Below are 25,151 nucleotides of genomic sequence, written 5' to 3' on the forward strand. Positions count from 1 at the left end.
TTTAAGCCAAAGGCACAAGATAAAACCTACTGTCCAAACCTTCTTCGATTCCCTGGTAGAGACTGTCCCCAGATAAAAACAGGCTGATTTTTATGAGCTCAATAAAGTCGACAGATTACAGATGTAATTCTGACAGGACTGTACCACTATTAACATACAATTTTATAGAAGATGGTCAGTTCTACAGACCAACATTATAGAAAGGCTCAAACTTCAACATGTACAGCAGTGAAATGCACCAGAAGTGAATGGAACCTCTCATACATTCATTAGATATTGATGACACTTTAAATCACAGGTGTCCAACATGCGGCCCGGGGGCCAAATCCGGCCCGCCAAAGGGTTCAATCCGGCCCCTGGGATGAATTTGTGACATGAAAAATTACACTAAAGATATTAACAATCGAGGATGTTAGAATCATTTTAGGTCATTTCAGTCTAAAGTGGATCAGACCAGTAAAATACTATCATAATACAGTCTACTCTCGTTATACCGCCAACTTCCGTTCACGGCCAAATTGGCAGTATAGCGAAAATGGCGTTACAACGGGTTGCGTCCATAATGTGCATGTCTTTACTATATGATGTCTATGCTGCCTCCGTTAACCCGTTCTAATTGCGTTTCTAAATAAATCTTGATTCTGTTATGTTGTAAGGGATCATTTAAAGTGGGGAAACATTTGAAGCATTATTATACCGTGTCGGGAAATGACACCCCATCATCTTGAGGCTTTGGCTTAATCCCACGTCCTCTTCCCGACATCCTGACCTACTGAGTGTTCTGCGATAAATGAACGGTGGCCGTTCCGTAGACCTACTCGTAGCTTGTCGCGATCAGCGTCTGGCACGTTTGTTTCAGTGCATTGTTAAAATTTATGTGTACTCGATGGCAATCACACTGGCGGGAAATCAATGGTATAAGTGTTGTTTGTGCATGGAACTGGGCTGGCGGATGGCGATAGGCGGAAATGGTGGTAACTAATGGAAGAATGCATTGGGGATTTTTGTGCAATGGTTTTGGTCGGCGGTGAGCGAAAATGGCGGTATAACGGCGGGCGGTTTAACGAGAGTAGACTGTAACTTATAAATAATGAAAACTCTAAATGTGTCTCATTGTTTTAGTATAAAAAAAAGTAAAATTACACAAAAATGTTTACATTTACAGACTAGCCTTTTACAAAAAACATGAATATCTGAAATGTCTTAAGAGAAGTATGTAGAATTTTAATAATATTCTCCCTGTTATTTAATGTTTTGTGTATTTGTAGATCCACTGTGATCTCTAAGTTGTGATTCACGTCTATAAATGATAAACTAAGGTGTAATATTGTTAACATTGCACTTATTTTACTGAAGAATTTTCAGGTTGTTCATATTTGTTCATGTTACGTTCAAGTACAATTCGTAGATGTAAACATTTTCATTATGGAATTTCCTTTTTTCACTCAAAAGTTCTTATCCTATTATTTATATTATTTTACTGGTCCGGCCCACTTCATATCATACTAGGCTGTATGTGGCCCCTGAACTAAAACAAGTTTGACACCCCTGCTTTAAGTATTTTCACCGGATACTTTAAAACCTGATGCGTCACTGCTGACACACCCTACGCATATGCAGTTTGGATGACTGTAACTCTTTCAATGTTTAGGCAACTGGAAAAATTCCAACGGCGTCTGAAACCTGGGACATTGTGCTTCGTAGGTTTTATTGGGTCATTACTGTAACTTCACCCACACCTGTAGTAGAAGCTGGTTTATCAGTATCATAACATGCAGTAAATTATAACTGACTGCTAGATATGGGCAGATGTGGAGAGAAAAATTGCTCTGGAAAAATGGGCAAATGGACTCAGCATATTCAGGTTAGAAAACCTTTGAGTCAAAATAAGAAAAAAAGTCCTGGTGGACCAGTTTAGACTCAGAGTTTAAAGCAGGGGTGTTAAACTCATTTTAGTTCAGGGGCCATATTCAGCTAAATTTGATCTGCAGTGGGCCGGACCAGAAAAATAACAACATAATAACTTATAAATAATGACTACTCCAAATTTTTGTCTTTGTGTTAGTGTAAAAAAAAAAACCCATTAAATTATAAAAATACTTACTTTTATAAACTATCAAAAAAAAAAAAAAAAACTGAAAAAACTGAAATTTAAATAATAAAAAAAAAAAAGTAAGGAAATTTAGTACAATTTTAACAATATTATTCTTCAACTTATCATTTCTACATGTTCATTATGGATCAGATCTACAAAGACACTAAACACTGAGGAACAGGCAGAAAAGAGTTCAAATTGTGCTGAATTTTCTTTAGACATTCAGGTTGTTCATATTTGTTCAGGTTATTCACATTTTATTGTTACAGGATAGTTTGTAAATGTAAATATTTTCATAATTTAATGTTATATTTTGCACTAAAACAAAGAAAAACAAATTAAGTTGTTAATTCTAGATTTTTTTTGTCTTAAATGAAGATTTTTTTTGTCTTAAATGAAGATTTTTTTTGGCTTAATTGAAGATTTTTTTTGGCTTAATTGAAGATTTTTTTTTTACTTAATTGACAAATTTTTTTTTTTGGCTTAATTGAAGATTTTTTTTTTACTTAATTGACAAATTTTTTTTTTGGCTTAATTCAAGATTTATTTATTTTTTTTACTTAATTGAAGATTTTTTGCTAAATTTGAGATTTTTTTTGTCTTAAATGAATTTTTTTTTTTTTTTACCTAATAGAAGATATTTTTTTTTACTTAATTGAAGATTTTTTTTTTTTTTTTACTTAAACATTTTTTTTGCTTAATTCAAGATTTTTTGCTAAATTTGAGATTTTTTTTTTTTTTTTTGGCTAAATTTAAGATTTTTTTTTTTACTTAATTCAGGCATGTCCAAAGTCCGGCCCGGGGGCCAATCACGGCCCGTGGTCAGATTTTATACGGCCCACAGCATGGATTTTATAATGTATTCTTTATGGCCCGCTTGGACTGTTGATCCGAGTACATGAATCATAAAAGGTTCAAAATGCAGTTTCTCCTTTCACCTCATGGTGGCAGCACCACTCTAACTCTATCTGGCTCTGTGACTTTGCCGTGAACCATTTTTGCTAATTTCTAACCATGGCGCCTGTAAATAAAAAAAAAAGAAAGTTGACAGTGAGGGCCGCCGCTTCCAGGAGAGATGGGAATTTACAATTTTTTTTCACTGAAAATCGAGGTGATTGTGTTTGCCTAATTTGTCGAGAGATTGTTGCCTTGTTTAAGGAATTCAATGTAAAGACACACTAGCAGACAAAACATGCTAACGCATACGACAAGCTACCAGGGAGTGAGCGTTCTGAAAAAGTGAAGCAAATTCAAGCTGCTTTAAACTCACAACAGTGACTCTTCATGTGAACCTGGGAGTTCAATGAATTCGCCACCAAGGCAAGCTGCCAAGTTGCCAGGTTAGTTGCCTATAATTGCTGGTGTTATGTACTTGTAGATGTGACACAAATATTACTCTGAATGATTTTGTGAAAGACAAGAGTAAGAGTCATATGTTTTCATCTTAAATGTTAACAGACTTTGCATTACTGAGTAATATATGAGTAATGATTACTCATATAAGTCATGTTTAAAATGAATGTGGGGTTAAGATTTTTATCAACTTTTTGGAAGTTTAAGATACTCCACACAGTTTGTTCTGTTATCTGACTCCAGATGTGAAAGGAAGGCAGAAATGTTTTTTTTTTTTTTTTTTTAATTTGTTCACACCTGAGTGGCGTAGATTTGGTTACATTGCCATTTCAAAAAATTTTTATTGTGACAATGAAAATAAAATTATTGTAGAACAGCACATTTATATGTAATTTTTACTGTTTAAAAAATGTCCGAAGGGACCACTGGCCCCTGGCAATCTCCACATTATCAGATCTGGCCCTCTTTAAAAAAAGTTTGGACACCCCTGACTTAATTGAAGATTTTCTTTGGCTTAATTCAAGATTTTTTTTCTTAATTCAAGCTAATTTTTTTTTTTTTGCTTAATTCAGTTCAAGACTGTGGAATTGTTGTACTTGGCAAAAACATCCCAGGGGCCTAACTGGACCCTTTAGCGAGCTGGATTTCGCTCCCGGGTCGCATGTTTGACACCCCTGGTTTAAAGGGTTAATGTTTAATTAAAGGATCCTTCACTGATCACTGACTTAACACCTCAAACCTACAAAACACAAATCAAGAGCTGTGGTTTCCATCCCAGCTGTGTATTTTATTAGACAGATTCTGTTTTGTTGTCAGTGTTTCTATAAACCACTGAACTCAGGAATAACTGCCTTCTGTTTATAACGAAGGAATAGAAAACCAGCTGAGCTTCCAGTTTAGAGAGTCATAAAGGTCCACAAACCAGTTTACCATAACTTAAATGTACATCCTGAAGACCAGTAAGAGAATATGGAAATGGATCCTCCTCTGTGGGTAAAGAACATTATTATATTAAAGATGAATGATGTTCAGTCTAACAAAAAAGGAACAAAACAGCATTAAGTGGAAGAATGAATTCATAAAGATAGAAGATAGAATCCAACACAAACACTACACATTAGTTCCATCCAGTGCGTCTGTCATTGGGATGTTTGCTAAGTGGACAGCGCCCTCTGCTGGTTCCTTTTACATCATGTTCAATGAGCCAAGGAAGTCACCTCAAATGCCTTTAAATAAAGCTCTTAAAGTCATATTCTAACGTAGATCCCATTTCACTTCACACACTGGAGCATGTGTTTTATACATCAAGTATCAAACATGAACATTTGAATAGACATTCTATAAAATATAAGGGGAATATTCTACTGTTCTTTAAATATAAATACTGCATATTTGTCAGACTTAGTACATATTATAAACATGAGCATGAATATTGTCAGATTTAGTGGAGTTTGTCTTTCTTTGTCGTCTCTGGACCATGTGACCACTTCCTCTTCTGTCTCTTCTTCTGTCCCTCCTCTTGTCTGAACTGGTGTCTGTTGGGAAAAAAAAAATCACATATTATTCATCAACAATATGGTGGTTTTTCTGTGTTTTTTGTTTTTCTGTGTTTGGTGGTTTTTCTGTGTTTTTTGTTTTTCTGTGTTTGGTGGTTTTTCTGTGTTTTTCTATGTTTTTCTGCATTTGTTGGTTTTTCTGTGTTTGGTCACTTCCTGTGTTTTTGTTTTTCTGTGTTTGTTGTTTTTCTGTGTTTTTCTATGTTTTTCTGCGTTTGGTCACTTCCTGTGTTTGGTGGGTTTTTTTGTGTGTGTTTTTCTATGTTTTTCTGTGTTTGGTGGTTTTTCTGTGTTTTTTTATGTTTTTCTGCTTTTGGTATTTTTTTTTGTGTGTGTGTTTTTCTATGTTTCTCTGCATTTGTTGGTTTTTCTGTGTTTGGTCACTTCCTGTGTTTGTTGTTTTTCTGTGTTTTTCTATGTTTTTCTGCGTTTGGTGTGTTTTTTTGTGTGTTTTTCTATGTTTGTGTTTGGTGTTTTTCCTGTGCTTTTTTACGTTTTTCTGCATTTGGCATTTTTTTTGTGTGTGTGTTTTTCTATGTTTCTCTGCATTTGTTGGTTTTTCTGTGTTTGGTCACTTCCTGTGTTTTGTGTTTTTCTGTGTTTTTCTGTGTTTGGTGTGTTTTTTTCTATGTTTTTCTGTGCTTGGTCACTTCCTGTGTTTGGTGTTTTTCAGTATCTGTTGGTTTTCTATGTTTTTCTGTGTTTGGTGGTTTATCTGTGTTTTTCTGTTTTTCTGCGTTTGGTGGTTTTTTTTTGTGTGTTTTTCTGTGTTTGGTGGTTTTTCTGTGTTTTTTTATGTTTTTCTGCATTTGGCATTCTTTTGTGTGTGAGTTTTTCTATGTTTCTCTGCATTTGTTGGTTTTTCTGTGTTTGGTCACTTCCTGTGTTTAATGTTTTTCTGTGTTTGTTGTTTTTCTGTGTTTTTCTACGTTTGATGTGTTTATTTCTGTTTTTCTGCATTTGGTGGTTTTTCTGTTTGGTCACTTCCTGTGTTTTGGGTTTTTCTGTGTTTGTTGGTTTTCTGTGTTTTTCTACATTTTTCTGCGTTTGGTGTTTTTTTTTGTGTGTGTGTGTTTTTCTATGTTTATCTGCATTTGTTGGTTTTTCTGTGTTTGGTGTTTTTCTGCATTTGGTGTTTTTTTTTGTGTGTGTGTTTTTCTATGTTTATCTGCATTTGGTGTTTTTTTGTGTGTGTGTTTTTCTATGTTTTTCTGCATTTGTTGGTTTTTCTGTTTAGTCACTTCCTGTGTTTGGTGTTTTTCTGTCTTCGGTCACTTCCTGTTACCTGGACTGCCAGCGTCGGCCGCTGTTCCACACTCGGCCGAAGGATGGAAGCCAGTTTGCATCTGTGTGTGAACTGTGGTCGAAGTTCGCTCCCACTCTGTTCGGGGGAAGCTTCCTCAGCTTCTCTTGTTCCTCTGTGTAAAAATAAACAAAGTAGAACATGTTATTAGTCGATACATTTAACTAGAGCTCAAACAAAAATCTAATCATCTGCTCCAATCAGTTAAAAAAAAATCCTTCAGTTCCAATTTTCCTGAATCGAAGCGATAGATATAGTATTATTATAGATATAGTATTATTACAGATACAGTATTATTATAGAATGAGTATTATTATAGATACAGTATTACTATAGGTATAAGTATTATTATAGATATAGTACTATTATAGATATAGAATTATTTTGGGTTATAGCATTATCATAGATTATAGTTTTATTATAGATAAAGTATTATTATGGGTTATAGTATTATTATAGGTTATTGTTTTATTATAGATACAATATTATTATAGATATTAGTATTATTACAGATTTAGTATTATTATAGATACAGTATTATCCCCTAGGCCAGGGGTCTCAAACATGCGGCCCGGGGGCCAAATGTGGCCCGCCAAAGGTTCCAGTCTGGCCCGTGGGATGAATTTGCAAAGTGCAAAAATTCCACAGTCAAGGCTGTGGAACTCATTTTAGTTCAGGTTCCACATACAGACCAATATGATCTACAGTCAAATAATAACATAATAACCTACAAAAAATAATGACTCCAGATTTTCTTCTCAGTTTGATGTGAAAAAAACATTACATTATGTCTATAAATAATGAAAACTTCAAATTTTTGTTGTCGTTTTAGTGCAAAAAATAACATTAGATTATGAAAATATTTACATTTACAAACAATAAAATGTCAATTACCTGAACAAATATGAACAACCTGAAATGTCTGCAGAAAAGTGTTGTGTCTTTGTAGATTCGATCATAATGCACATGTAAAAATGATAAATTGAGGCATGATATTGTTAAAATTGCACCTATTTTTCTTAATAAATTTCATTTTTTTCAGGTTATTCACATCTTTTTGTTTGGATAGTTTATAAAAGTAAGTATTTTCATAATTTAATAGGGTTTTTTGCACTAAAACAAAGACAAAAATTTGGAGTTGTGATTATTTTTAGGTTATTCTGCTATTATTTTACCGGTCCAGCCAGGCTGAGATCAAATCAGGCTGAATGTGGCCCCTGAAAGAATATGAGTTTGAGACCTCAGGGTTACAGCATAATTACAGATAACTAGCGGCATTGTACCCGTGGTGCCATTGTACGATAGAGCCCTCCTTTGGCACAACAGCGGCATTGCACCCTTACGCCCTCCCATGCTGCAACATCGGGACAACCATCCAGACACGTGTTGGACACAGAACGTCCATTATAGTAGGATAGTATTATTATGGGTTATAGTATTATTATAGGTTATAGTATTATTATAGATAGAGTATTATTATGGGTTATAGTATTATTATAGACATAGTATTATTATGGGTTATAGTATTATTATAGACATAGTATTATTATGGGTTATAGTATTATTATAGACATAGTATTATTATAGATAGAGTATTATTATGGGTTATAGTATTATTATAGGTTATAGTATTATTATTATAGATAGAGTATTATTATGGGTTATAGTATTATTATAGACATAGTATTATTATGGGTTATAGTATTATTATAGACATAGTATTATTATGGGTTATAGTATTATTATAGACATAGTATTATTATAGATAGAGTATTATTATGGGTTATAGTATTATTATAGGTTATAGTATTATTATTATAGATAGAGTATTATTATGGGTTATAGTATTATTATAGACATAGTATTATTATGGGTTATAGTATTATTATAGACATAGTATTATTATGGGTTATAGTATTATTATAGATACAGTATTATTATGGGTTATAGTATTATTATAGGTTATAGTATTATTATAGATAGAGTATTATTATGGGTTATAGTATTATTATAGACATAGTATTATTATGGGTTATAGTATTATTATAGACATAGTATTATTATGGGTCATAGTATTATTATAGACATAGTATTATTATGGGTTATAGTATTATTATGGGTTATAGTATTATTATGGGTTATAGTATTATTATAGATTGAGTATTATTATAGGTATTAGTATTATAATAGATATAGTATTAGGTCATTCTCTGTGTGAGTTTTACTTTGCTTTTCCTGACAGTGCTTATGAACCGTTTTTAGGGTCAATGCATTAAAAGGATATTATTTATTTAATGTCCAGACTGACTTGGATGAAAAACAGGGACGCTTTGATTTTTGATGCATAAACATGATTCTTTTTATCCAGGGATGCAACAGAAGAAGCAAAGATGAAACCTATTTCCATGCATCTGAAGCCTTAAAAAGGCAGAATACGTCATGGTGACAAAGTTAAATCTTGCAGGTATCATCAAACCCTGGCCTCGACTGTTCAATAACGCACATAACACACATCACAAACCTAAAGCCAAGCCCTGAAACCTCTGATGCATTCAAAAGAAAACAGGACGACGACATGAAGCAGGTGGTTCATACTGTGTTTGAGGAATTCCTGCAGCGACGGACCGATCTGTGGATGAATCACAGAACCTGAGGCGCCTTCCAGAGGGTCGTCCTGAAGCCACGGAGGGACGGCGCCTACGACGGACAGGACGGACACAGGTGGACCAACAGCAGCACAGATAAAGGGTAAAACAGAGGGAAAAAGACACTGTCAGACACTGTAAATATGGATATTTACAGGAAAACAACCAGGTGCATTATTAAGGAAAATACAAAAATTTACTAATTACTCAAGTGGAAATGTTATGTCAAACATACAAACTTCAATGTGGATAAAAATCTAAATGAAAAAAAATACAGCAATATTTATTTTGCATGTTTCACACAGTATCACTGTGCTTAGTGACACTAAATCCAGTTTATCACCAGAGAATACAGGATGTTTTTTCCTGTTGATGCTATTAAATCTGTCAAAATCCTCTTGTATCTGGTGTTTAATTTGCAGCCTTTTGTGACAGAACAGCACAGGAGGAGACTGTGATTATGATTCAGTTAACTGTGCCGTCCAGACAGGATTCCCAATGTTCACATTTACAGACTCCAAATTTCCTTCACTTCACTTTGGTTTTTCCGACCCTTTTTAACACCTGACTACAAATAGCTAGAATGTGAGTATGGAAATAAATGAGTTTGTTTGGACTATGTATGCCGCTACAATAGGAGAAACACCCTGGGAACACCAAATACAAGTACAAAACACTGACAGAAAAATCCTTCTATATTGTGCAGACACACTACATAGACTATAATTAAGTATGTCATACCTGTATGAACATTTCCACTGCTTGATGAATCCTGTAAAAGAGAAAAAGTGGTTGAGTGGAGAGCTCACATTTAGGTCAAATAATTTAAATTAAATATCAACACTCATGCTTGTGACATGTAACGCATGTACCCGATAAATGCATGTACCCAATAACCAATGATGTAACACATGTACCCGCTAACAACGATGTAACGCATGTACCCAATAAACGCATGTACCCAATAACCAATGATGTAACACATGTACCCACTAACGACGATGTAAGGCATGTACCCAATAAACACATGTACCCGATAACCAATAATGTAACGCATGTACCCACTAACAACGATGTAAGGCATGTACCCAATAAACGCATGTACCCAATAACCAATGATGTAACACATGTACCCACTAACAACGATGTAAGGCATGTACCCAATAAACACATGTACCCGATAACCAATAATGTAACGCATGTGCCCGATAACCAAAGATGTAATGCATGTACCCGATAACCAATGATGCAACACATGTACCCAGTAACCAATGATGTAACACATGTACCCGATAACCAACAATATAACGGATGTACCCGATAACCAACAATATAACACATGTACCTGATATCCAACAATGTAACGGATGTACCCGATAACCAAAGATGTAACACATGTACCCGATTAACCAACAATGTAACGCATGTACCCGCTAACCAACAATATAACACATGTACCCGATTAACCAACTATGTAACACATGTACCCGATAACCAACAATTACGTAACCGATAACCAGCTATGTAACACATGTACCTGATAACCAACGATTATGTAACCGATAACCAACTATGTAACACATGTTCCCGCTAACCAACGATGTAATGCATGTACCCGATAACCAACAATTACGTAACCGATAACCAACTATGTAACACATGTACCCGCTAACCAACGATTATGTAACCGATAACCAACTATGTAACACATGTTCCCGCTAACCAACGATGTAATGCATGTACCCGATAACCAACGATGTAACGCATGTACCCGCTAACCAACAATGTAACACATGTACTCGCTAACCAATGATATAACACATGTATCCGCTAACCAACAATGTAATGCATGTACCCAATAACCAACGATGTAACACATGTACCCGATAATCAACAATTATGTAACCGATAACCAATGATGTAACACATGTACCCAATAACCAACTATGTAACACATGTACCCGCTAACCAACGATGTAATGCATGTACCCGCTAACCAACGATGTAACGCATGTACCCGCTAACCAACAATGTAACACATGTACCCGCTAACCAACAATGTAACACATGTACCTAATAACCAACGATGTAACACATGTACCCGATAACCAACAATTATGTAACCGATAACCAACTATGTAACACATGTGCCCGATAACCAACAATTATGTAACCGCTAACCAATGATGTAACACATGTACCCAATAACCAACGATATAACACATGTACCCGCTAACCAACAATGTAACGCATGTACCCAATAACCAATGATGTAACACATGTACCCGATAACCAACGATTATGTAACCGATAACCAACTATGTAACACATGTATCCAATAATCAACTATGTAACGCATGTACCCAATAACTAATGATGTAATGCATATACCCACTAACCAATGATGTAACACATGTACCTGATAACCAATGAAGGTCAGGCCTTGTACTGCTGCAGCCCTTGGGACTTCGACCATGGAGTGGACAACGCTGCCCCCTGTCTGCCGCTCTGATCCATTACACATGAACCCAGAGCTGATCCCCATGCAAATGGAAAAAGATCCATTACACATTAAAGGTCAGTCTGACTGCTATGAAGGACCAAATGCAACCGTATCAAGTCTTGCTGGTAGACGGTGTGTTACCTGACGGCATCTTCTGCACAGACGTCGGTGCCGTTGGGTCCATTCGCCGTCTCCAGTTCTGTGTCACGCTGATGTCGATTCAGGAAAAGTCAACAGTTTCATAGAGGAAGTCTGAGCCCTAACCATACCTCATCAACAGTCTGTGCTGATGTTTCTCTTTGTCAATACATAGGCATCTGATAATAAAACTACTACTGTGCCTTTAAACCATTATGGGACTAAACACCAAACAGTAAAGTTACACACAGGACAGTAGACAGTCAGGAAGGCTTTAAGTGATGTTGTATAAAGGAAACCACCAAGTCCTATGTGTAGACTTCGCTTTACTAGTTTCAGTTTTTACAAGCATTTTCAGTCTGTTTAGTAGAGATAGAGCTTTAGGTTCAAATAGACCCCTTCACAACGTCACAAAGCCTTTCTGACAGAAAAGCTTCCTGGGAAAAAAAAAACCTGAAAGCAAACCTCTCCCATATATATGTGAGTCTCAAATACTAAAGGTTTGCAGCTAAAGTGAAGAATGGCCCAAGCTACTCTTTGATGAGAAACCTCTACAAATAAAAGTCAAGCAGTTGAATAGAGAATGGTGGCATTTCACATCTGCACTTCAACTAAAAACCAGGGAAATCAATGGCACTGTGATGGATACTGTCACTGCATCCTTGGAAAACAAACCTCTATCAGAGACTGAAGGACCTCTTGACGATACTTCTCTTGGGTCCGGATAAAATCTGCTTCCTGTAGCCAAAAAAACAAAACAAATCCCGACAAACAGCACAAACTGTTACGATTATGTGGTTTCACTTCATTTAACTAAAAGAACTCATTGAACATTGAATGAATGAATGAATGAATGAATTTTTGGCTTCACATCAATCACTGCACTCGGTACATCAATCGTAATAAACACAAAAAACAAAAAAGAAATAGGCTAGAAGCAATAGCTTGTTTTTTTGCCTATCCTTTTCAACTAATACACTGCTTACATCAACTTAAATGTGTACAGCATCGAGCATTCACACCATAATAATAATTAAAAAAAAAAAAAAAACACACATCTACCATCTCAATTCAATATTTCTGAATAATTAAAACAAAGTACTCTTTTTTTTTTTTTTTTTTTTTTAAACTTCGCCAAAGGAGTGGATAACTTAAGTGCATCATAAGGTCCATTCCATAATTTCACACCCACAATCCCAATTCATCTAGACTTCACATCTGCCCTCACTTTAATCCACTCACACACATGAAAATATCTGAAATTCAAATTACTCTCTCTTAATTCCAAGAAACCACGACTGGTCTTTGAGACAATACTATTTTTATCCTTCATGTTCCATATACCTATTTAGAAACAATTCTTCATACCTCTTTTTAAATACATTTATGTTTGTACTTTCCTTTATCTCCTGTTCATTGTGTGTTACCTGTTTAATGAAATCATCCTCCTTCTCCACAAACGTCTCCAACACCTTCTCAACTTCAGTTTTGAACCTTCACGGAGAAAAGAAATAAAATAAGACACTCACATTGAGCAGCACCTGGAAAGACTGATTGTAATGGATTTCCAACAAGTGTTAAATGCAGAAATTTGGCTCATCTTACTGACCTCTGCGTTTCATCCTCTGTGATGATGACTTTGTCTCGGAGCTTCGGGTCGGCCTTATTCTCCCACCAGAATTTGTGTGCACTCTTTCTGTGTTCTTGTCTAAAACCACATCCATGAGATGCACATAAAGTCAGTTCATCACAGAAAAGGTTGTGCATAAGCATAAGTTGAATGTGATTGTATTTGAAGATCACTGAGTCAAGTTCAAATATGTCGACCGATCAAAAAAAAAAAAAAAAAGCAGAAATGACTTCAATAAAACATACGTAGCCATGTGTTCCAGCAGACCTCCGTGTAACACAGTCATGTTCCCATCTGTAACATGTTTCTCCACCTCGAGGTCACAGCAGTAGCACCAGAAAGTCTGCTTGTGCTGAGAACAATCAAACTTTTCCACTTGGGGCTTTTTAAGTGTTCGTCGAGCTTCCTTCACCTGGAAGAAAAGTTGAAACAGAAAGTAGAGGCTTAAACCAAACTATATCTACAGCCCTAATATAAATGATACCTTCCTGAAGCCAGTACAGTTCTGGTCAAATTGGTTTTAAAATGAAATTCCTTTTCGGACATTGAGTGTTGTGGAAGAGTCACAGTGAAATTGCTGTACATTTGTGTGATATTCGTTTTCTTTTTTGGTTGATTTATTTCCATATATTGGAGCGTCCTCATGGATCTGGAATTTCTTTTGCCGACTTGTGTTTGAAGTGAAGTCTACTTATATGCGTAATACGGCTATGAAATGGATGCAGTTTATTTTGATATGTCAAACACTGTTATGAAATGCACTTATGAAATGGACAGAGTTTATTTTTGATATGTATAATATTTTTTGTGTTTTGTGCAGGATTGTTTAGAATTTATTTTGGCATGTGTAAGATTTGTTCAGGCACTCTGAGGAACTGACATGGGACTTTGTGATCAGTAGAAAAAGATGGGGTAAGGGGGCAGAAGTATATAAGTTGTACTTCATCCTGCTCATTTTTAAATGTTTTTTTTTTTCCTTCTTTTTTTTTTTACTTTTTTCCCCTTGTTTTGGGTTTTTTTATATTTGAAAGAAAGAAAGAAAGAAAGAAAGAAAGAAAGAAAGAAAGAAAGAAAGAAAGAAAGAAAGAAAGAAAGAAAGAAAACTTTAGAAACTGTGGGAAAGTTTGAGCTCAAATGTAGAGGGCATGCATTCAGTAGTAGTAGTATGTAGTAGTACAACAGTAGTACACTCCAAACCCATCTGTGCAGTCCATATGAACACACAAGTTGACACTGTTTCATCAATTAAAGTGATAACTTATCTCTGTTAAGTTCTCTATTTTACATTATCCCTTGTTTTATGTGCAGTAGGGCTGCGACGACTCATGGACTAGTTGACAAATAGTCAACGGCAAAATTAGTCGTCGACTACTTTAGTCATCAACAGGTCATTAGTGATGTCATGCACTTTTGTTTAAGGACAAATGTTTATTCTATTACTGACTGACACTCTAGAGTATCTAGTTGTTTAACAAACTTTGATGGGCACTGGAATTTTTATGCAATGTTTATTGCTTGAATATTTCATTTTTCTCTACTGTGCAGTTATTGCACTCTGCATTTCTTTACATTTGTGCGACAGCATTAGTCTCCTTTAAAATATAATCCTTCATGATCTTCCTGCCCAGTGAAATCTGGAATAGTATAATAATCAGCAATGCCTAGTCAATGGCAAAACCAGTGGACAACTCATTTACTCGTTGACAGGTTGTTAGTGACATCATGCACTTTTGTTAATGGATTTTTTTTTTTTTTATGGCTGATTGCAACTCTTGAGTATTTAGTTGTTCAGCAAACTTTGTTAGGCACTGCAGTTGATATGCACAAAATGCACTTTTTCTTAAGGCAAAAAAAGTATTTTATTCCTGCTCCAATATTTGTTGAATATTGAACTGAATATTTGTAAACTGTTTTGCAATATTTGTAAACTGTTGTGCATAAGATGTTTTTGTTAAAGTAAAGGAAATATATTTTATCACTGCAATAAATATAAATAAGAGCCAAGGGTTTGTTTTTCATTTGCTGTTCATAATCTGACTAATCTACTTTGGAAATAGTCATTAGTTGCAGTAGGCACAGCTAAACAAAAGCAGTATAACTATTGTGACAACTCAAGACATGACGTGTAAATGGTTCAAAAAGCATATGATTATAAAGGCAACGAGATGCACTTTGGTTTTAGTCAGCTGTACGATACAAGACAATATAATTCAATATCAGTAGTTAATACTCAGTTGTTTACAATGTGTATTTAGCAGTTAGCTTACTAGTACAAAAAACGAGCTTGTTGTGTTGTGCTGAAAAGCAAAGTGAAGGCAATTTCATCTATATGACAAGCTGTATGACCGACAAAAGAACAACTGTAGTCAGTAACATGCAGCTAAAGATCCTTTATAACAGGGGTGTCAAACTCATTTTAGTTCAGGGGCCACATTCAGCCCAATTTGATCTCAAGTGGGCCAGACCAGTAAAATAATAACAGTGAAAAAACGTAAAATTCTATTACGATCAGGTTTACATCTACAAAGTTTTCTTAAAAATCTGAATAACATAAACAACTTGAATTGTTTCAAGAAAAACAAGTGCAATTTTAACAATAGCCTGCCTCGGTTTCTCAGTTTATCATTTACACATGTATATTACAATCACGCAAAAACATTTAGTACTAGGCAGAATACTGGTAAAACTGCATTTACTTCTCTTAAGACATTTCCATTTGTTCATATTTGTTCAGGTTATCCCTCTGGTATCCGGTTGCGCCTTTTAGGCACACTTTGCAATTCGTGTTAAAAAACTTTATATTATTTTTCACAATTTAAATAAGGTTAGAATTCAAAAGTTGTTCATTTTTGCATGATCTTTTAAATTCTGTCCACCAACTAAAATTTGCACATTGTAAACAAAAGAAAATTACAAGACTAGCATCTGTCTGCCAAGTGTGCCTAAAATGCACTATTTCTTCCATTTGATATGTATGATTAGGGCTGACCCTGATTTACAAAAATAAAATCAAATTAGAGCAGAAAAATAAATCAATATATAATATTTAATAGTCTGATTTATAGGTGTGCATTTTACGCACATTTGGTGACAGATGCTAGTATTTTTGAAGATTTGACCTAGCGCCAAAAATAATAATGCAAATTAACCGATGTTGCTGTTAATCATTGACATATGCCAGGCTGCAAAAATCAAATAATATGTGATCCACTTTTTATGTAGTATATTGAAAAAAATTATTTTTTTGTGTTTTTTCCATCCAAAAAAAAAAAAGGGTTTGTTTACAATACAAACACGGCATTTAAAGGGTTAAAAAATGTGACAATTATTGGGTATTTGATATTTTTATTTACGGCTCAAGTTGATGAAAAAGAAAAAAGTGTAAAAGAATTAAAAACAAACAGTATGAAATTTTTTGGACATTATTCCACACATGTGCTAAATAGGCACACTTGGTGCGTAGGGCCTTGCTGGATAGGACACCGGAGGGTTATTTACATTTTCTGTGAATGTATAGTTTGGTAATGCAAACATTTTCATGTAATAATCTTTTTTTTTTTTTTTTTCACCAAAAAAACAAGGAGAAAATTTGGGCTTGTCATTATTTATAGGTTATTCTGATAATATTTTACTGGTCGGATCCACTTGAAATCTCATTGGACTGTATGTGTCTGTATGTGGAACCTGAATTAAAATGATTTTGACACCAATGATTGTTGATATCTTCAGTGTACTTTTTGGATTTCACAAATTCATCCTGCGGGCCAGATTTGGCCCCCGGCCCGCATGTTTGACGCCCCTGCTTTATAACATGAACTGGGCTCTTACAGCTACTGCTAACTATGTAGTCAGCTGCTAGCTTACTGGCGCACAAAACTGCGCATTTACGGTTATATTAACATGGATATTTGCTGTTATTTAGCCACATAGCAGACTAAATAGGCGTGTTTTCATTCAGTCACACGAATATTGACGAAATTTTCCATTAAATAACTCTTACGTGACGACGTTTCTCGCTAATGTTAGCATCCCCATACAAGTGGCATTAAACGACGTTTTCAGCATCAAACAAAAATGCAGCAATGACAACAGCGACATGACTATACAGTATCTTACCTTTTCTAAGAATTTCAGAAGAACTACTCTTAATCTGCTTTGGTGGCTTTTTCCGAAGATGTGCGACTTCCCAGAGAATGTGGTTTGCCTGCATATTGAACAGTAATATGCACCCATTTACTACTGTGTAGAAACTGGAACAGTACAAAGTGTGAGTATATGGAGCTCAAAACTAAATATTCCGATAGTTTGTTGCTATTATTTCTTAATCCGTCTACTCAAGGAGTATAAAACAAGATAAAAACAGTGTAAAACCCAGTCGACTGCACAGCAACTTCCGGTTCTGGTGTCACGTGGGCTCGTTTTCTTCTTCGTCTTTTGTGTTTCATGGAGGTTGGAAACCAGCTTAAGGTGCATTACCTTCACCTATTGGACTGGAGTGTGAGCAGTAAATTGGCTGATAAATTATTGTAAGATCAGAAAATAATTACAGTGGGGCAAAAAAGTATTTAGTCAGCCACTGATTTTACAAGTTCTCCTGCTTAGAAAGATGACAGAGGTCTGTAATTTTCATCAGAGGTACATTTCAACTATGAGAGACAAAATGAGAAAAAAAAAATCCAGGAAATCACATTGTAGGATTTTTAAAGAATTTATTTATGTTTATGTTTATGCATTTGGCAGATGCTTTTTTCCAAAGCGACTTACAGGGGAAAACCAATCAAATCACTCAATCACTCAATCAATCAATCAATCAATCAATCAATCAATCAAATTTTATTTATATAGCACTAGATCACAACAAAAAAGTTATCTCATGACACTTTATATATAGAGTTGGTCAAAACCAGACTCTGAGCCAATTTACAGAAACCCAACAGAATCCACCAGGAGCAAACACTTGTGACTGGTGACAGTGGCGAGGAAAAACTTCCCTTTAACAGCAGAAACCTGGAGCAGACCCAGACTCCTGGAGGATGGACGTCTGTATTGACCAGTTGGGGTTAAAGAGAGAGGGTAAAGAAAGAGAAGAAGAGAGAGCAATAGAGATAGAGACTGGGGGAGAGGGGGAGAAGGGTTTAAATAGGAAAGTTCTGACGAACAAATGCAACATTTAACCTGCAGAAAATAATATGAATAGTAAACTAAGAGTTACTTTGAAATGAATTTGAATTCAGATAGATCAAACTCGGAGAGGAACAGGATGAAACAACAAGGAAATTAAAACAATTACTTTATTTTCCGATATGAGATCCAAATGGTCCCACACAGCGGAAACCTTTCTTTTGGCTTGAGGCTGCTCCATAATTCGTGATGAATTTGACGATGAACTGCAAAAGTTCAGAGATTCTTTTGGCAGATGCATCCTGTTGACAGATAAACACAGTTTGGTGCGTCAGTGTCAGTTCGAAACACTTCCTTTATTGGTCACGTGACTTTCTCAAAGTGATATGTGCACCGACACAGGGTTTTGTTCTATGAGCTCGACGCATGCGCCAACGCATCAGTGTTGCCGGACCCATCACTAATTGTAAGAAAATGGAAGACATAAAAGACCATTGATAATCTCCCTCGATCTGGGGCCCCACGCAAGATCTCATCCCAAGGGGTCAAAGTGATCATGAGAACAGTGAGCAAAAATCCCAGAACTACACAGAGGGACGTGATGAATGACCTGCAGAGAGCTGGGACCAAAGTAACAAAGGCTACCATCAGTAACATACTAGGCCCAGAGGGACTCTAATCCTGCAGCACCAGGCGTGTCCACCTGCTTAAGCCAGTCCATGTCCAGGCCCGTCTGAAGTTTGACACAGAGCATATGGATGATCCAGAAGAGGACTGGGAGAATATCATGTGGTCAGATGAAACCAAAATAGAACTTTTTGGTAAAAACTCAACTCCTCGTGTTTGGAGGAAGAAGAATGCTGAGTTGCATCCCAAGAACACCATACCTACTGTGAAGCATGGGGGTGGAAACCTCATGGTTTGGGGCTGTTTTTCTGCAAAGGGAACAGGACGACTGATCCGTGTTAAGGGAAGAATGAACGGGGCCATGTATGGTGAGATTTTAAGCCAAAACCTCCTTCCATCAGTGAGAGCATTGAAGATGGAACGTGGCTGGGTCTTCCAGCATGACAATGATCCCAAACACACCGCTCAGGTAATGAAGGTGCGGCTCTGTAAAAAGCATTTCGAGGTCCTGGAGTGGCCTAGCCAGTCTCCAGACCTCAACCCCATAGAACATTTGTGGAGGGAGGTGAAAGTCTGTGTTGCCCAGCAACAGCACCAAAACATCACTGCTCTAGAGGAGGTCTGCAGGAGGAATGGGCCCAAATACCCGCTACAGTGTGTGCAAACATGGTGAAGACTTACAGGAAACGTTTGACCTCTGTCATTGCCAACAAAGGTTATGTTACAAAGGATTGAGTTGGACTTTTGTTATTGACCAAATACTTATTTTCCACCATAATTTACAAATAAATTCTTTAAAAATCCTACAATGTGATTTCCTGGATATTTTTTCTCATATTGTCTCTCATAGTTGAAGTGTACCTCTGATGAAAATTACAGACACCTCTCATCTTTCGAAGTAGGAGAACTTGCAAAATCAGTGGCTGACTAAATACTTTTGCCCCACTGTAAAAACCTAAATTCTCTTTGGTCCTTTAGAAACATCACAGCGTAATGTGTAATTTCAGATGATGGAGGACTAAACAGTTTTCAAAAACGCAAAGATAAATATTACTTGGCAAGGGAAGATTTTTTTTAGATACCTTCAGATTAGAACCTATTTTAATAGCATTATATAAAAAAAAAAGTGGAAATCAATTTGCATTTAAAGGGCCAGTGCTCAAAACCACCTTTCTGGTGTCATTACTCAGAAATAGGGTTGAAGATGGACCTGTGGAGTTGAATTAATGAAGAATTCAGACCCAAGCAGAGCATTTACAGTTTATGTAGACCACAGGGAAAGGTTTGAAAATTAAAAAAAAAACAAAATATGACTGCTTTAATTTATTCAATTACTTTGTAATAGAGAACCATAAACAGAACTCAGATGTGAGCAGGTACCACATCCTCCCCACTGCAGCCTTCCAGAGCTGCTGCTGACATGTGCTGTACAGAACACAAGACACAGTCAACAACAACTGAGCAGTAAGTTACAGTAACTACAAGAAACCTCTGGAGATAATTAATTCATTAGTTTGTTATTTTGAGAAAATGAATTAGTTCATTATCTCGAGAAAACCATCTTTGTTATCTGGAGATAACAAATTAATTTATTTTGTTATATCAAGAAAACGAACGTTGTTAGCTCGAGATAACAAATTAATTAATTTCATAAAATAATATATAAATTTACGGCTGTTCTCAGCTTCGATAGTTTACTGTTTGTATTTCAACTCTTTCTGTATTTAGAAAAAAGTCAAAATTACTGGATGAATCCTAGATGACGTTTTAACATCACATTTCTGTGGATATTTTCTTAATGTAGAATTCCCATCATATTTGGATGTAGAAAGTTGTTTAACAATTATACCAGTCTATAAAATGTTGTCACTTGTGTTGTTTTATTTATTTCATGTACATATGTCTTATTTTGTGGGACCAACATTATATATAATAAACATTGTGAACAGTAATAAAATTGAAACAGTACTTTTCCTCGAGACACACACACACACACACACACACACACACACACATACAGGTGACACCTGCTCTAACCGCTACTACTGTTTTGTTTTATGTCTTATCTTTAGTAAAACAAACAAAAGAAACTGGATGTGAAATGAGAACCCACATCCTCTAGAAATGAAGCAGGAGCAGAAGGAAGACAGTTCAAGAAGATTTAAGCCAAATGTGTTGTAAATTTGAACCGTCTGCTAAAGAAAATGCACCTTTTCATATATTAATAATATATGAATATATGGAGCACTATTCTAAGGCTGCTTCTGAAATATCATCTTGATTAGTACTAGTTATACAGTTTATTTTTTAACATCTCATCAAAACAGTGTAATGTATGACCTTTGATTACTGATTGTTATTTTTTAATGAATGAGTTCTAAAACCCATATTTAAACTGGTGTATTGACACATTCGAGGCCTCCTGGTTTCAGAAAGAGGACAGAATATTTTTGCTCTGTCTTCTGAACCATCCACGCAGAGAGAGATTCTACAAGAATAAAGCAGCTCCATATTAAGGTTAGCAGTGTTCATGCTGTGTTGTTATCAGCTTCAAATCAACTATGTTGCCATACTGGTTCACTTTCAGTTTTTCATGTCTCCTCTCATTCCACCCTAAAAGGAGATGAAGTAGATGAGGTACATCTCCTCCTCTTCTCTATTAAAATGTGATCCTCAGCTCAGCAAGAACTCACTTCCACAATATAACACAATATAATAATGTTTTTCATTTTGTCTGTTACTAATAATGCTAAACTAGTTGCATTAGCACTGTGACACTAGTTCTAACCAATTTTTATGGACTCAGTTATTTTGACTGACTGTATTAAATGCTGCTTTATGCTTTCATATGTATATTTTTTTTGTTTAAACTTTACTATCTATTATCTAAATATCTATAGATATTTTATATATACTTTAATACTATTGTATTGTTGTTATTATTTCTATATAGATATTTTTTACATATCCTTTTACTTTTGTACTTTCTGTGGTTGTTTCAGCTGTCAGTCATTTCCAGACATGTCTTTTACACATTGTTACTTTTTTCCCACCTAGTCAAATAATCATTTAATCAAATAGAATCAAAGAAAATAATTATTAGCTGCAGCTCTATATCATATATTATACTAAAACACAAGTAGCTTTTCCATTAACCCTCAAAGTGCACAAATATGACTTGCACATAAAAATTAACCTAATGGAAAAATGACAATTTCACCAAAACTCTCCTTTTTTGAAGAAAAGTTTTGGCACTTGCAAGACGTGTTTTTTCAGGTGTAGTGAAACTGGCATATCGCTCAAAACTGCAATGGAAAGACCTTTTTGCAGCTAGAGTCACATGAAAAAACAAAAAAACAAAAAAACAACGTGTGGACACAGGAGGAAACCCAATCATTACCTCCGCCAAGTATAGCGGCGGAGATAATGATTTCATCGGGGATTGTCTGTCTGTTTGTTTGTTTGTTTGTCTGTTAGCAAGATACCTCAAAAAGTTATGGACGGATTTTTATGAAATTTTCAGGAAATGTTGATACTGGCACAAGGAACAAATGATTAACCCTTTCATGCATAGTGGTCACTACAGTGGACAGCTATTCTACAGCTGCTCTCTTATCATATGTTCAAGGATTTTATTATTTTAGTTCCATATCAGCCAACATGGTGGGCACTTAAGCATCATCCCATACACTGACATTCATACCATTACTGTAACTTAGCTGTTGATGAACCTGATCTGCAGTAAGATGTTGGAGTGTAAATCAGGTACTTGTTATTACCTCCGCCAAGGAGGTTATGTTTTTGCCAGGGTTTGTTTGTTTGTCTGTCTGTCTGTCTGTCTGTTTGTCTGTCTGTCTGTCTGTTTGTCTGTCTGTCTGTCTGTTTGTCTGTCTGTCTGTCTGTTTGTCTGTCCGTTAGTGTGCAACATAACTCAAAAAGTTATGGACAGATTTTGATGAAATTTCCAGGGTTTGTTGGAAATGGGATAAGGAAGAAATGATTAAATTTTGGTGGTGATCGGGGGTGGGGGGGCCCATTTCCAACCAACCCTGAAAATTTCATCAAAATCTGTCATAACTTTTTGAGTTATGTTGCACACTAACAGACAGACAAACAGACAGACAGACAGACAAACAAACAAACAAACAAACCCTGGCAAAAACATAACCTCCTTGGCGTGGGGGGGCCCACGGGGGGGGGCCACTGATCAGCCTTGGCGGAGGTCTGCGCTCTCCGAGTGCTTCTAGTTGTTGTTAGACTGTCATTAACGTTAAGGTTTTTTTGGGTTTTTTTTGCATATAATCTCCATAAAGTGAGTAATAACTAGTATTAAAGTTTGTTAAAATGTGAGAAAACATCAGATTAACAATATTTACCTCCGCCAAGGAGGTAATGTTTTTGTCGGCGTTGGTTTGTCTGTTTGTCTGTCTGTGTGCAAGATAACTCAAAAAGTTATGGACAGATTTGGATGAAAGTTTTAGGAAATGTTGATACTGGCACAAGGAACAAATGATTAAATTTTGGTGGTGATCGGGGGATGGGGGGGCCACTGATCTGCCTTGGCGGAGGTCTGCGCTCTCCGAGTGCTTTTTTAGTTTAAAAATGATTTCATAGTTTTCACACAGTGTATCAGTAAATAGATGTTTCTTTGCTTCTAAAATGAAACACATGGTGTCCAGCTGAGTAGACATTTTTGCAAATCCATGAAAAATAGGTTCATAAACAACAGTTTCAATTGCATTATTTTTTTCATGCCTAAAGAGGAATAAAAACACTCAGGTAAAAAAAAAATCTAAATTAAGTTTCTCATAATTCATGCATGATAAGGTGGAATTTTGGTGGTGATGGGGGGGTGGGGTGGGGGGGTGATCTGCCTTGGTGGAGGTCTGTGCTCTCCGAGTGCTTTCCTAGTTTTTTGAAATTTAGAGGGGTAACGAGCATTTAAGACTCAAAACAACATATTTATGTCGTCACTATGTTTATGAAATGACTTCTCACAACATCTTGCGATACTAAGTAAACAAATCATCGCATTTATGATTTAATAGAAAAACCAACATTGGCCCTTTCATGCATAGTGGTCACTACAGTGGACAGCTATTCAAAGCTGTTCTTTTATATATTCATGGATTTCGTTGTTTTAGCTCCATTTCAGCCAACACAGTAAACAATTATGGATCATCCCATACACTGCAATTCTTACCATCACTGTAACTCTGCTGTTCTTGATAAACCTGATCTGCACTAACATGGTTCAGTGTAAATCTATTGCTTGTTATTGTTATTAGACTGTAATAAACAGGTTTTTTTTAAACAAAAATCATCAACAGCGTGTATTGCCTTTAAGTGATATTTCAGACTTAAAGTACTCTGGTGATAAAAATAATTCCACATTGGAGTGCTTCCAAACAACTGTGTCCTTCTCAACCCCACCATCTGAAGACATTTAAAATGAAAATGTCCATGTAAAAGACCAGTACTTTTCTCCATGTTTATGTCCACACCAGTTTATTTCCGGTTGTGAGTGATTGACAGGAGTCTTAAGCCCACTAATAAGAACTAATACTAATAAGCCCAATAATATGTGATGTTCAGTTGTTCAAAGCAAGCAAAGGGGGCCCTCTAGTGGTTGGAATAAATTGCACTAACGTGTGTTTTGTCCTTGCAGTGTTCCTGTAGTCAGTTCGGACATAAGGAACTAACAGACACGTTTCTTTCACTCTGTTTGTATGGCCTTAAAAACGTTTGCCTGTGAGTATTTTATGTTCAGTTGTTGTAAGAATGAATAGTATAAAATATCTCTGATGTGAACCTTTGTTGCTGGATAAAAAGACATTGTAAATCTTAACTTAATCTGTAAATGCTAATCGTTAGCGTGTCTATGAATTTTCCCCATTCAAGTTAGCATCGAGCTAGCAATCTTTTTCCCATTCATTTAAATGTATAATGCCATGTAAATGTACTAAGGTAATGAACAGAACTGAGACATATTTTGTTTGTATGTTGCAGTTTTACAGTGAGTCTGCAGTAAAAGATTTGGACAGAAGTTTTGGGCTTTTCTTGTTAAACCTGTTGTCTATCTGCTGAGCTAATCGCTACACCCACACAAACAGAAGAACAGGAGTGTACTGTCCTCGCTAAGACGTCTGTATTTAGTCTGAGCTAGACAGGGAGCTAAAC

At 35.8% G+C, this 25,151-nt stretch overlaps 1 protein-coding gene across 1 annotated transcript; it reads right to left on the minus strand.

The window, feature by feature from the left end:
• Window positions 1-4,214: 4,214 nt before the first annotated feature.
• On the minus strand, window positions 4,215-17,630 carry cenatac (centrosomal AT-AC splicing factor). Its single transcript, XM_030144385.1, has 11 exons — window positions 17,340-17,630; window positions 13,469-13,635; window positions 13,203-13,301; window positions 13,021-13,087; window positions 12,269-12,331; window positions 11,597-11,664; window positions 11,372-11,486; window positions 9,694-9,724; window positions 8,903-9,004; window positions 6,290-6,422; window positions 4,215-4,983 (listed from the first exon to the last, which is right to left on the minus strand). Exons 1-11 carry the CDS (start codon window positions 17,454-17,456, stop codon window positions 4,890-4,892), a joined length of 1,056 nt encoding a protein of 351 aa, XP_030000245.1. The 5' UTR covers window positions 17,457-17,630; the 3' UTR covers window positions 4,215-4,889.
• Window positions 17,631-25,151: the final 7,521 nt, after the last annotated feature.

This window comes from Sphaeramia orbicularis, chromosome 9 (genome assembly GCF_902148855.1).
Source record: "Sphaeramia orbicularis chromosome 9, fSphaOr1.1, whole genome shotgun sequence".
NCBI classification, from domain to species: Eukaryota; Metazoa; Chordata; class Actinopteri; order Kurtiformes; family Apogonidae; genus Sphaeramia; species Sphaeramia orbicularis.